The sequence below is a fragment of the Hippopotamus amphibius genome, chromosome 3 (genome assembly GCF_030028045.1).
Source record: "Hippopotamus amphibius kiboko isolate mHipAmp2 chromosome 3, mHipAmp2.hap2, whole genome shotgun sequence".
Lineage (NCBI taxonomy): Eukaryota > Metazoa > Chordata > Mammalia > Artiodactyla > Hippopotamidae > Hippopotamus > Hippopotamus amphibius.
The window spans coordinates 138454355-138467078 of NC_080188.1; the positions used below are offsets into that span (position 1 = coordinate 138454355).

Below are 12724 nucleotides of genomic sequence, written 5' to 3' on the forward strand. Positions count from 1 at the left end.
ATATCCTCCAGGTTCCTGCCTCATCTTTTAACCCCCTCGTGTTCTTAACATCTTCAGTGTATCCCTTCCTGTAGAATCTTTCCTCTCAATCTTTCAGTAGACTCAGGTTTCATCAGCCTATAAAGCATTCCTTTCACCCTATCTACACTTTTGAACTACCATCCTCTCTCTCTCCCACCACTGCCAGACTTACTGCAATAAATGAGCTCCATTACCACCTGCTTTTTTCTTTGCTTCTTGCTATCTGGCTGTGTCCCCAAAACTTTACTGCAACTTTTTGGTCATGGTTGATGTTTTTCTTTTACTGTTTCAACATAAAAGCAGTAATTGTAAACAACCTATACATAAACATGTATGTATGGTTTAAGCACACATGTGTCTACCACTCTGGCCACAAAATAGTTACCATGTCCCAGAAGGCCACTATAGGTCCACTCTGATCATGTGCTTCTACCACAGAGGTAACCATCATCCTGAATTTAGTGTTAATGGTCACATTGCTTTTCTTTCCATTTTTTTCATCTATGTACTTATTATCCTAAAGTAATACATTACTTAGATATACCTGTTTCCATTTTGTAAGTTGAATCACACTATATATATTCTATGACTGGTTTCTTTTCCTCAACATTATGTTTTGGGGATTCATCCAGGTTGGTACCTATATCTGTAATTCATTTTCACTGGGTATATAATCCCATTATATGAATGTATCACAATTTTTCTATCCATTCTATTACTGATGGACATTTTCATTTTTTTAGGCTTTTGCTATTACAAACATGACTGCTGTAAGTAATTTTGTACTTATCTCTTGATGCATATGTGTGAAAAAGTCACTTGAGTATGTACTTAATAGTGTAATTGCTGAACTTGTTCCAGTGTTACTCAGTACTCCCAGCCACAGCCAATTTTCCAAACTGTTAGTACTGATTTATACTGCTACCAACAACAGGCGAGAATTTCACAGTCTCACCAAAACTTGCTATTAACCAACTTTGTAATTTTAGCCAATCTAATAGGTGTAAAAAGCTATCTCATTGGGATTTTATTGTATTTCCTTAGTTTCCTTTCTTGTATTTGAGGCCCATTTATGTTTCCTCTTTTGTGAAATTCCTGTTCATTTCTTTTGCCTGTTTTATTTTTGTTGGTTTTTTTTTTTAATTGATTCACAGGAGTTCTTTGTGTGTTCTGAATACTAATCTTTTATTGTAGGTATGTATTGCATTTTCTCCTTTTCATTAATTTTACATAGTCCTTTGATGAACAAAGCTTGTAATTTTAAATTTATGTCTTCAATTTTGAGGTCACGATAAAGAAATCCTTCCCTTTCCCAAGGTTATAATGATATTCTCTTATGTTGTCTTCTAAAAATGTAATAGTTTTGCACTTCACATATAGGTCTTTAATCCTCCTGAAATGTTCTTTTTATTTTTTTATTTTTTTGGTACGGTGTGATCTATAGTAATTTCATTTTTTTCTCCAAATTGATACCTAGTTATCCATTTATTGAAAACTACATCCTTTCCTCACTGAGCTGCAGTACCACCTCTGTCATATTTCAAGTGTCCAGAGATATGTGTGGCTTTGTTTCCAGACTCTCTATTCTGGTCTATTTGTTTATCCCTGCACTAATATCACACTGTCCTAATTATTATTGCCTTATGATGAGTCTTGATATCTTGATAGTGCAGGTCCCTCTACTTTGGTTGTTTTAAAGAACCTGTTGACTCTTTGCCTTTTCATTTGAATTTTAAAAGAAAGAGAATAACTTGTTGAGATTTGAATATGAAATTGCTTTGAATCCTTAGAAGAATCTGGAAAGAACTGATATCTTTGCAATGTTGTCTTTCAATAAATGAACATTTATTTATCTCTTCTTTATTATTTTAAAATAAAGTTTTATAATTTTCCACTTATAGGACTTTGCTGTAGCTTGAGAGACTTATTCCCAGGACTTTATGTTTTCAAAGTGTTATAAATAAAATTGTTTAAATTTTTTTCATTTGGCGGATAAAAAAGGCAATTTTTAGATAGATTTTGTGTGCTGCAACTTTATTAAACTCTCTTATCCTAATAATAGTGTTATATTCCTCAGGGTATTTTATATTCATAATCAAATTATCTAAGAAGAAAGTTTTATTTCTTTTTCCCAGCCCATCTGTTTTCTTGCCTTATTTTGCTGGCTGATCCTTCCAATAGCTAGCACCCTTATCTTGTTCTTAATCTTAAAGGAAGAACATTTAATGTTACTCTTTGTCAGGTTAGAGAAGCTTCCCCTTCAGTGAATGTAGTGAATCATATTATTTGAAATTTTTTTTGGCCCCAAACCAACCTTGCATTCCTGGAATAAATCCATCTCAGTCACAATATTTTATCTCACTAGATTATTTTTGTTATTATTATTTAGGATACTTCCATATATATTATGAGTAAAAATGGCTTGTTTTTTTGTTTGTTTGTTTTTTTCCATACTTGTTTTTGTCAGGTTTTGGTATTAGGTATTATGCTGGCCTCATAAAATGAGTTAGGAGGTATTTCCTTTTTTTTTTAACCCCACTCTGGAAAAGTTGTATAGGATTGGAATTATTTTTTCCTTGAAATTTTGGAAGCAAGCAGAGTAAAATTGTCTAGGCTTTTCATTTTCTTTTTGGGAAGATTTTTATCTACTAATTCAATTTCTTCAAATGCTGTGGGACTGTTTGGCTTTTTTTTTTTTTTTTCCCTTCTTGAATCAATCTTGATAAATTATAGTTGCTATAGATTTATCTGTTTCTAAGTTTTAATTTTATTGGTTCACAATATCTTCTTTTTTAGTTTCTGTGACATTTTTTTGATTGTGCCCTTTCTGTTATCATTAAATCATTTGCTCCTTCTCCTTTATTTTCTTATTTTATCTTACCAGAAGTTTGTAAGTTATATGATTCTTTTGAAAGAACCAAGGTGATGTTTCTGTTACGTGCTTTTCCCCGTTTCATTGATTTTTGGTCTTACCTTTATTAATGCCTTTCTTCTGTTCTCTTTATATTAATTTCTTCTTTCTCAGTACTTAATCCTTATCTTTTCTGTACCATTTGATCCTAGTACTAAACGACCCCATCCCTGCAGCTTTCTTTTCTGGTTCCTGAAGCACACTGGTCTTGAGGGGGTTTTTCCTACTTTTCGTAACTGCTTCCTCTGACTCTTTGTCTTTACATCTCGTAATGTAGGTGCCCTCTTATCTTCAACCTTCTTTCCTCTATATGCAGTCCCCAGCCTACGATGGTTTGAACTTAGGATTTCTCAACTTTATGATGGTGCAAAAACAGTATGCACTCAGTAGAAACCATACTTCAAATCTTGATCTCTTCCTGGGCTGGTGATGGGCCGTGTGGGCCTCTCTTGTGATGCTGAGCAGCAGCAGCCACCGCCCCCAGTCAGCCACATGACTAGGAGGGGAAACAACCCATAGACTTACAACCATTCTGCACCTATGCAGCCATTCTGCTTTTCACTTTCAGTACGTTGTTCAATAAGTTACATGAGATAATCAACATTTGATTATAAAACAAGTTTTGTGTTAGATGATTTTACCCAACTGTAGGCTATTATAAGTGTTCTGAGCATATTTAAGGTGGGCCAGGCTAAGCTGTGATATTCTGTAGGTTAGGTGTATTAAATGCATTTTTGACTTATGATATTTTCAATTTAGGAAGGATTTATCAGGATGTAACCCCATCATTTAATTAAGGAAGATCTATACATATATCCATTCTTACTTAATAAACATTTTTAATTTCAGCTACCACTTCTCCGTGAGTGAATTTAGGCAGAAACAGGGACACATGCCTTGTCTTAGCTCTTCCACTAACTAGCTATGTCATCTTGAGCAATTCGTGTAAGATGCCTTAATCTCTGTTTCTTCACCAATAAGATAAGGAGGTGTTGTTTACAAGATCTCTGAAGTTTCCCTCAGTAATACTGTTCTAGTGACAACCTTATAAATTCTTCAGCTCTGGCTTCTGTCATTTCCAAATTCCTCTGGATCACTTTTCGTAGATGTTTTATTAGGGTTTCTCAAACTCTATACTATATCTTATGTTAATCTTCTTATGTAATTCAGCCTTCTCCCCCAACCTTTTAATTTCCTTGGTTGCTCCTTTGGATGTTGCTGTCTTCTCAGGCACGCATTTGGTTTTGGCTCTTCGCATCCCTGATTCTCCATACTGTCTACATACTCAAGTCTGATTAGGGTGTGCATGTGTATGTGTGTGTGTATCTGTTCCCCTTTCCTTTCCTTAGCCCAAATTATGTGTTTTTGTTTTACAAGAATGATTTCTATGTAATATCTACTTTCTTCTACCCCTCACCTCCCAGTGGAACCTCAGCACCTTAATTTTTTAAAAAGTACCTGCCTTTGCATCTTAGACCTCTGTTTATCTAAGTTATTGTCTAAGAATTTTTTTCCACTATACCATGCTTTGGATACCATACCTTTATGCCACCCCTCCCCACACCCGAGAGGCAGAGCTGGGGCACTTAAATTGTGCTACCTGTAGGACACTGGAGTAGGCGTCATATCAGGGATACCAGAAATCATTCAGTCTTGTTATAGTTCTTTGTGATTTACAAGAAGCTTGTTATCATTTTTATGAGAACTTGGAAATGGAAGCAGTGTGTGGAATTTTTATGGTCTCCATGAGAGTAAATGAAATATGTGGTTCTGGAAGCCTTCTTCAGTTGGTGATGTGTTAATCTCTAAGTGCTTGTCTCTTTTTCAAAATCTTATCTTCTTTTAGCCTGTTGATTTATTTAATGTTTCTTGAGCATGTTTCTCTAATGGTGCACAATCTTAAAATCTTGACATAAGTAATGATTTCCTGCATCAAGATAGAGACAGCAGCTAATGACAAAATGGGCAACTTTAAAATAGTGAAACTTCTGTATGTGGCTTGTGGAAGTGACCCTAGTTACCTTAAATTTTATTTCATACTAGTTTCTCACTACTTGACACAAGCATGTTAATTTCATTAGCTGTGTATGTCTAACTAGTTCTGTATTTCCTATCTATGAGAAACTTTAGGAAAAACCACCAGAGCAATCAGTGTGAGATTTTCAAGGAAGTGAAATATATGTACACTTTTCTTAATAATTATCTCAAAGAAACCTTAAATAGCTCTTGTGAGTCATGTGATCTACCTAATTATTCTATTAAAGTGATACATTTGCTAGCAGTTAGCTAGGCTATATAAAGGCAGACGTTAGCACCATTTTAGAAATACTGCCTGAAGTTTCTAACTTGGTCTGCTCTGTGTGCACACACAGAAGGGTGAGGACGAGAAGATGAGGTGTTCCCATGATAGGAAATGGAAGCTCAGTACCATGTTCACATGACTCAATGATTCTTGCAGTTTCCCATAATCTGTTATATTTTATTCAGTACAAAGTATTCTTGTTATTTCTAAGTAATAGCTGGATATAAGCAATTTGAAACAATGTATTATATCCCTTGGAAAATATATATGGGTATTAGGGTGGTATGTCTTTCCATAAATTAGTCCTATTCTAACATTAGATTGCAGCATATGTGGTTAAACGCACTGGCGTAACATTTGGAAAATTATGATGATACCAGAGCCCTTGCTGATTAGATGTATGCAGCATTCTATACTTTGGGATTGAAGGTATTAGTAAAACCATTTTGTTTATCTTGTAAATAATTCCTTTTACTGTCAGATTATCATTTATTAAAGCATTTTAAGTTAAAAGTAAATTCATCTTAGTCTTGGCAAAGTCACCTGTGAATTTCTTCTGTCCAAGCCAAGTATTGAGAAGGGAGAGACTAGAAGAGAGCCTTGGTACCCCTCTGTCTCTACCAGTCTTGACAGCGCTGTAATGCTGATAAACTCTTCTTCAGGCCACCTTAGTTGTTCTGACCCCACTTGCTCCAGTCACTGCTTTCACTTCTGAACGAGCATGATCTAATTACTGTCATACATTATTTACATTTTTGTTTGTGTCTTAAGCTTTATCTGTGTTCATGTACTTGTCCTGCAGTCCTACCGTTAGAAGAGAAATCATCTTACTGTATTTCCCCGTTCTTTTGAATCCCTTCTCCTCCTTGGAGGTACTTAGAAAAATGCTTATACAAAATAGGTGCTTAATAAATGCCCCTGTTTAAGAAAAGTCTGGGGCTTATTTTGGCTTTTGTGTTTTTAATAGTTATATTACTTTGCTTGCTTTCTAGGCACACAAACCAATGGTCTGGACTTTCAGAAGCAGCCTGTGCCCGTTGGAGGAGCAATCTCAACAGCCCAGGCCCAGGCTTTCCTTGGACATCTCCATCAGGTAGAATGTTCTGCTAAAGCACATGTGAGAGTAAAAAATGGAGGCATGGAATGCTAGGGCCTGGGGAAGTTATTTCAGAATGTGGGACTTTTTAAGTTGATTAAAGCCTGGTGCTATCAGCATCTAAGCATGTCATTCTGAATGGTTAGTGTGGGATCCTATAGCTTAGCTGACTGCATAGCTCTTAACCCCACAGCTGTGTGTAAAAAAGAGTTCCTTGTTATGAACAGAGTGTATTTATAACAACTGGGTTACTGTGTGTGAGTGTGGTCTGTGGTGGCTCACTGAAGGTAGTAAATTGCAAAGTTATCCAAAATGATGTAGCCCCCAGTGCCTGAGACCTGCTCTGTAAGGCTCCGAGCTCACAGCTCATATCCCTTCTTTAAAACAGTTTCAAACCATTTTGATTTAGTCTACTCAGAGCCTTTTCTTGACTGTGAACTGCCTGGTTTGGAGTTCAACTTCATTACCCTTGTGTTACATGAATTTCTCCTAAGTCTAAAACAGGCTGTGGATTTTATTCATCCACATTTTAAGCTTTAAGATAGAGGAAAAGAGAATATAAAAGCATGCATTGACTCCCCAAGAGTTTTGGGATATAGGAGCTGGTTGAAAATGGAAAGTAAATAAAACAATGAAAACATTTGGGAGATAGATTATTAGAGTGTCTCAACCCCTTGATTTATATCCACAGTTATGTATAACAGCAATACTTTTACAACTTGGTGGTCTTTGTCTCAGATGAATCCTAGAACCAATTTAGTGTTCAAATTGTGTTGGTCAGCAATGTAGGTGGTAGTGACTAGTGATGGTAGTGCCTGATGGTGTTAGTGGTGGAGGTTCAATGAAAAGCACATATGGACATAAAATAATAGATGTTCAATAATTAGTTGTTGAACAAATGAATGAATGAATGAATGGTAAAATATTGGAATACAAAGGAAGGAATGATTAGCTTATCCTGTATAGTCTAAGACATTTATCATAGAGAGGATGATTTTTGAGCCAAGTTTTAAAGGTTGTTGGGAGCAAGCTAAGTGGAGTTGTAAAGGGATGCTCTCATTTTTTTTTCAATTTTCTATTTTGAAAACTTTCAAATCTACAGAAAAGTTATAACAGTAGAATAATTTTCAACCAAAAGCTTTTCATCTGGCATCACTAATTGTTGCTTTGCTACTACCATATATGCTTTATCTGTGGGTGTATGTGTTTGTACACATACATTTTGTGTGTATATCAACTTGTCCCGTTATTGTGATACTGAATTTGATCATTTGATTAAGGTAGTGTCTCAGATTTGTCTACGGTAAAGGTAACTTTCTTCCTCATAATTAGTAAATAATGAGGAGATGCTTTTAAGACTTGTAAATATCTTATTCCTCAACAAACTTTGACCCAGAAACATCATGATTTAAATAAAATCACAAAGAAACTTTATCTCCTTTAAATCTTTGTACCTGGCTCTGTACAAAGCCAGATACAAAGGCTTGGTACCTTTGTACCTAGCTCTTTTGAGGGTTTTTTTTTTGGGGGGGGGGGGGGGGAGGGCAGGGGAGTCTTATTTCACCTCACAGAACTTTCAGTTTAAAGATCGCAGCACTCAGTTAATTTTAGCTCTGAACTCTATACTGATCTCCATACCAACACTTTATATAGTTCAGGAAATCTTGATGCTATGTGATAAATCCAAAATGGAACTCTTATCTTCATGTTAATGACACTACCATTTTCCCAGTCTTCCAAATTTGAACCCTGGAGTAATCCATGACTTTTTTTTCTTCATCTATAGGCAGTCAGTTGCCAGGATCCTATGTAGTACTTTGAAATACCTTTCATCTTTCCTACTTTTAATTCCCACTGCTGCCATTCTAGGTTAAGTTTCCATTTATTCTATCCTAGTTTACATAACCATCCAGTTATTTTATACAGTGTTGCTCACTTTGGATTTGTCTGATGTTTCATCACAATTGGATCAGGTTACATACTTTGAGGAGAAATACACTATAAATAATGCTGTGTTCTAAGTACATCACAGTAAAAAGAACCTGTATCATTACTGGTGACTTTTAACTGTGATCACTTGTCTTCCTGATTTTGCCACTATTTTACCCTTTGTGATTATGACAGTAGAACAATTTTCAAACAAAAGCTCTTCATCTGGAGAAATAGGTGAGAATATGTAAATATCCTATTATTCCTCAAATTTCACCATTAGTTAGAGCATCCATTAATGACACTTGCCTGAGTCAATTATTATTATCTTGGGTGCCGCAGGATCCTTATTTTAATATAACCGTGGTTTGAACTTTCTGACTGTATGAAATGTGAGTATTAACTATTCTGACAGACTTTCATGTGTGGTTTATAGGACAGATTATTTCAGCCAGGATTTTTGAGTTATGATGAACAATATTTTAAGGACTTGACTATGTAGGTGTGTATGTGTATAAGATTTTTACTTGTACATACATGGAAGTTTTGAAATTAGTAGATAATTCTGATTATTTAAGGATAAAAATATATAAGTAGCCTGTTCTTATGTGTTCTTTAACACAATGTGGAAGATGAGTTAAGTTTTTAGAAACTAAGTATCCTACGAGTACAAACAATGTTATGTAAGGAATGTCTAATACAAGGGTTGCATGCTTGCTGATGCTAATTTAGTGTGGGAAAATATCTTCAGAAAAGAAATTTTAACAGCATTTTCTGGTGAAAGGTGGAGGTACTGTAGGCTTTTCCATAAAGTTTTGACTCCATAAGGTAAACTCTTTGTATACTTGGTTCTAAGTCAATAAAACATACATTTGGAGAGGCTTGTTGATGACAGCCTCTAATGATGGATGTCAACAGTATTAGACTAGAACTTTCCCGATTACTTTACTTATAGGTCCAGCTCGCTGGAACAAGTTTACAGGCTGCTGCTCAGTCTTTAAATGTACAGGTAAGCTGGGACATGGGTTTATAGATCAATCTTTCTATTCATTTTTACCATATTTTTCTCGTTTTCTGTAATGAATATACAATAATTTTATAATGAAAATACTTAGTATTATTTTTTTCCTTAGTAAATTTCATAAAGATTTAAATAATGATAATCATTGCCATTAATGAAAATCCATTTTATATTATTCCACTGTGAGTGTCCAGAGGTGAGCACGAAAAGTCTACTTTTAAAGTTTTATATGTAAGTTCAGTAAAAATGTTTCTAAGTTGTGCAGCCATAACACATACCTAAACACAAAGCCAAAGAATACCTTAAATGTCCTTTTGTTTCCAAATGTCTTTTTATGTATCATTTTTCATATTGTAGGGAAACTTTATAGTATAGGAAAGAGCTCTGAAATGAGAGATAGAGGTTCTAGGTTTGAATTCTCATTCTGCCACTAGCAGGTGGAACTTTGGCAAGTCACTTAACCTCCTGGGGCTCAATTTTTCTTCTACAGTTGGCCCTCCCTATCCCCGGGTTCCGCATATGCTGATACTGAGGGCTGACTGTGAGGGACTTGAGCATCCACAGATTTTGGTGTCCGTGGGGGGTCCTGGGACTAATCCTCTGTCGATACTAGGGGGCAACTGCATGTATTTAAGTGGGGAAGTTTAGAAGATTGCCAGGGTTCCTCTCTGCTCTAAAATGTTATGACTTTGAGGATTGCAATTAAACCTATTTATAAACATTAATGAGCTTCATACAGTCAAAATTTTGAAGACAAAATTGAAATCTGGGTGCTTTGTTTTTATGAACCATATAGCAAAGCATGCAAAGTTCCAAGTATGATGCATTACTCCGTAATATTTCAGTCAGCCTGCTGCTTCCTTTCATTATAGTGTTTAGGTAACTAACAGTCAAGAGGGAAAAACAGTATTCTGGACGGTTGATTTCAGTGTTGCTAATGACTAAAGACCTTAGGTTGAACATTCCATGAAACCGAGTGGAATATGGACCTAGTAACACATGGAGACAAGAAGAAAAAAGAAAAGGAGATAATGTGACCTTCCTTTCTGAGGGAGAGGAGGCGGAAAATTGCCTTGGTTGCCATGGTAAACTTTCATCCCTTAGAGAGATGTTGGCAAACAGGCTGTATCTCCAGTGTGGAATGTTTACAGTCTTGCACTGTAATTATCTCTCAATGACTGGCAGAATTAATCAGAGCCTTTATGTTAATTAGCTTTGCTGCAGTCCCCAAAACAGGTGGTGGGAAATATGCAAATCTATGCAGAATTTTAATGCTCTGCATAACCAGTTTTAATTACCATAAAATTTTCTCTCAGTGCCCCTTTCAGGGGCATGTTCTCTTTCCCTCTTGACTGCAGCATTTTTCTTGTAAGATTGTGTGTTACTTGATGAGGGATGCTAAATTTACAGTTCTTTAAAATATTAGATAAAAGGTTCTGTGGGTCAAGTAATCAATTTCTGAGATGGTATATAAGGAAGTTTTAGACCAGCCACCAAAGACATGTCAAAATGTTGGGATGGAGGGTCTTTCTAATGTAAATGTAGGTTGAAAATGTATTCTTCCCTTACTCTTATTTCCAGAGTTGAGGATTTGGGTTTGTGAAAAATTCTGTTGACTTGTGGAGGACCAAATTATTTTTTCTTCTTAAAAATTATAATTGCAGCTTTGCTGGTATTGGAACAAAAAGTCTGAAAACTTAATACGTAAAGTTACAAAGATTTATAAGACAGGAAAAGAGTGAAATCAGAAACCTCATGATTAGATAAGTCTATGTTGTAAATAATTCTTACAATATGGAATTATGAGTACATTTGTTAAAATCAACTATTTAAAATCTTTCCCCCCTCCCCCCCCCCCACCTCAGTCAAAATCTAATGAAGAATCGGGGGATTCACAGCAGCCAAGCCAGCCTTCCCAGCAGCCTTCAGTGCAGGCAGCCATCCCCCAGCCCCAGCTTATGCTGGCTGGAGGACAGATAACCGGGGTAAGTTTTCACTGAGAGATTTGTAACAAACTTTCTCTGTGTCAGAACTGCCATTGGCCAATATCTGATTAGAACTGTTGGCTGTAGCAGACAGTAACATGGCTGTACCTGTCACTATTATGTCTTTAAAGGAACTTTCTACGCTGTAAGCAGCTCTGAGAAAGGAACTATCTTACTATTGCAGATATGCTCTGGGTAAACTAAGGACTTTTTAAAATTGAGGTTTCAGCTGTTGCTTCATCATGCAGTGGGGTCACGATCCCATGGTTGAGACAGTTATAGTGATGAAATTGTAGTTGTCAGCTTGAAGTTATAACATCATTGCAGAGTAGAAGTTAAAGAATGGATTAGTACCTATAAAAGAAAAACATTTTAAGTTACCATATAGTGTTCTAAGATGAAACCTCTGATCTCATACCCTAGCTCTGCGGTTTACTGTATTGGCTGCTTACTTCATCTCTCTGTGCCTCAGTTTTCCTTCAGTTAAATGGAGATGTTAATAATACTTATCTAACAGTATTTATTGTTTTAAAGATTGAGTAGTAACATACATAAAACTCACAGAACAGTGCTTAGCATTCAATAAATGTCATCTATTTTTATTGGTAGTAAATTGGCCTATGTGGATATATTAAGCTTCTAACTTTTCAGGTGTGTTTGCTCTGAGACACCATTAAAAATATTTTTCCAATGTTGAAAATTTGTCTATTAAGTTATCTTTTGTGGGGGGTCGAGAGGAATAGTAAGGAAGAGTTATTTGTTATTCAGTTCACATCACATCAACCCACAAAATTTTTTATTTCCTTCATTTCAATTAAGTATCTTTTGGCAGTGAATGGCTCTTTTAAGAATTGTTGCAAACTTGTTTACAAAATCCCATCAGTAGAGGTTAATATATGCTTACATATTATATAAAATATTTATAAACATATATATCTTGAAAGGTATTGGGTTTTTGAATGATTTGATTGTGATTCTTATGTTTCTGATGCACAAACTGTATTCGACCCTTTTTGAAAGAGAATTATACCAATAAGTGACGGTACATGCACTTCAGAATATTCCTTCTTAGTTTGATCAGAACATGTTACCAAAAAGAAGGTAGAACATACTTATCACTTTGTGTGTTTGAAATAAGTTGCATTATGAGAGCAAGTTTAAATCTTCAAATACATTTCCTGTTTTCTTGTTTGTGTTTCATTTTGAGCGACTAGTGTTTACAATAGTAAGAGACACTTGGGATTCCAGGTTCACATGGCTGGAGCATCTATTAAACTTGGGCATTAGGATTCATTTGCATGTAAAGAAAGCGCCTGTCACCACCTGTTTCACAGAGATAATGTGTCGGAAAGAGGATGTAAAGTTGCAGAGACCCAATGTTTTCAACAACAGAAAAGACTGTTGGGGAGGAGGCTGCAGGGAGACTTGGAAAAGAAACAAATGGACTTCATATTCTTTA

The 12724-nt window shown here is 35.6% G+C and overlaps 1 protein-coding gene across 4 annotated transcripts in view; it reads left to right on the forward strand.

Annotated features, from left to right (window-relative positions):
* POU2F1 (POU class 2 homeobox 1) overlaps positions 1–12724 on the forward strand; it is a 162791-nt gene that overhangs the window by 111679 nt on the left and 38388 nt on the right. For 2 of the 4 annotated variants that reach the window (XM_057727333.1, XM_057727334.1), the window contains exons 3-5: positions 6227–6327; positions 9215–9268; positions 11146–11265. In XM_057727333.1, coding sequence (XP_057583316.1) covers positions 6227–6327; positions 9215–9268; positions 11146–11265 — 275 coding nt within the window. Of the gene's footprint in view, positions 1–770; positions 792–6226; positions 6328–9214; positions 9269–11145; positions 11266–12724 lie in introns of those variants that run through there. The other 2 variants (XM_057727336.1, XM_057727335.1) reach the window with 2 other exon arrangements.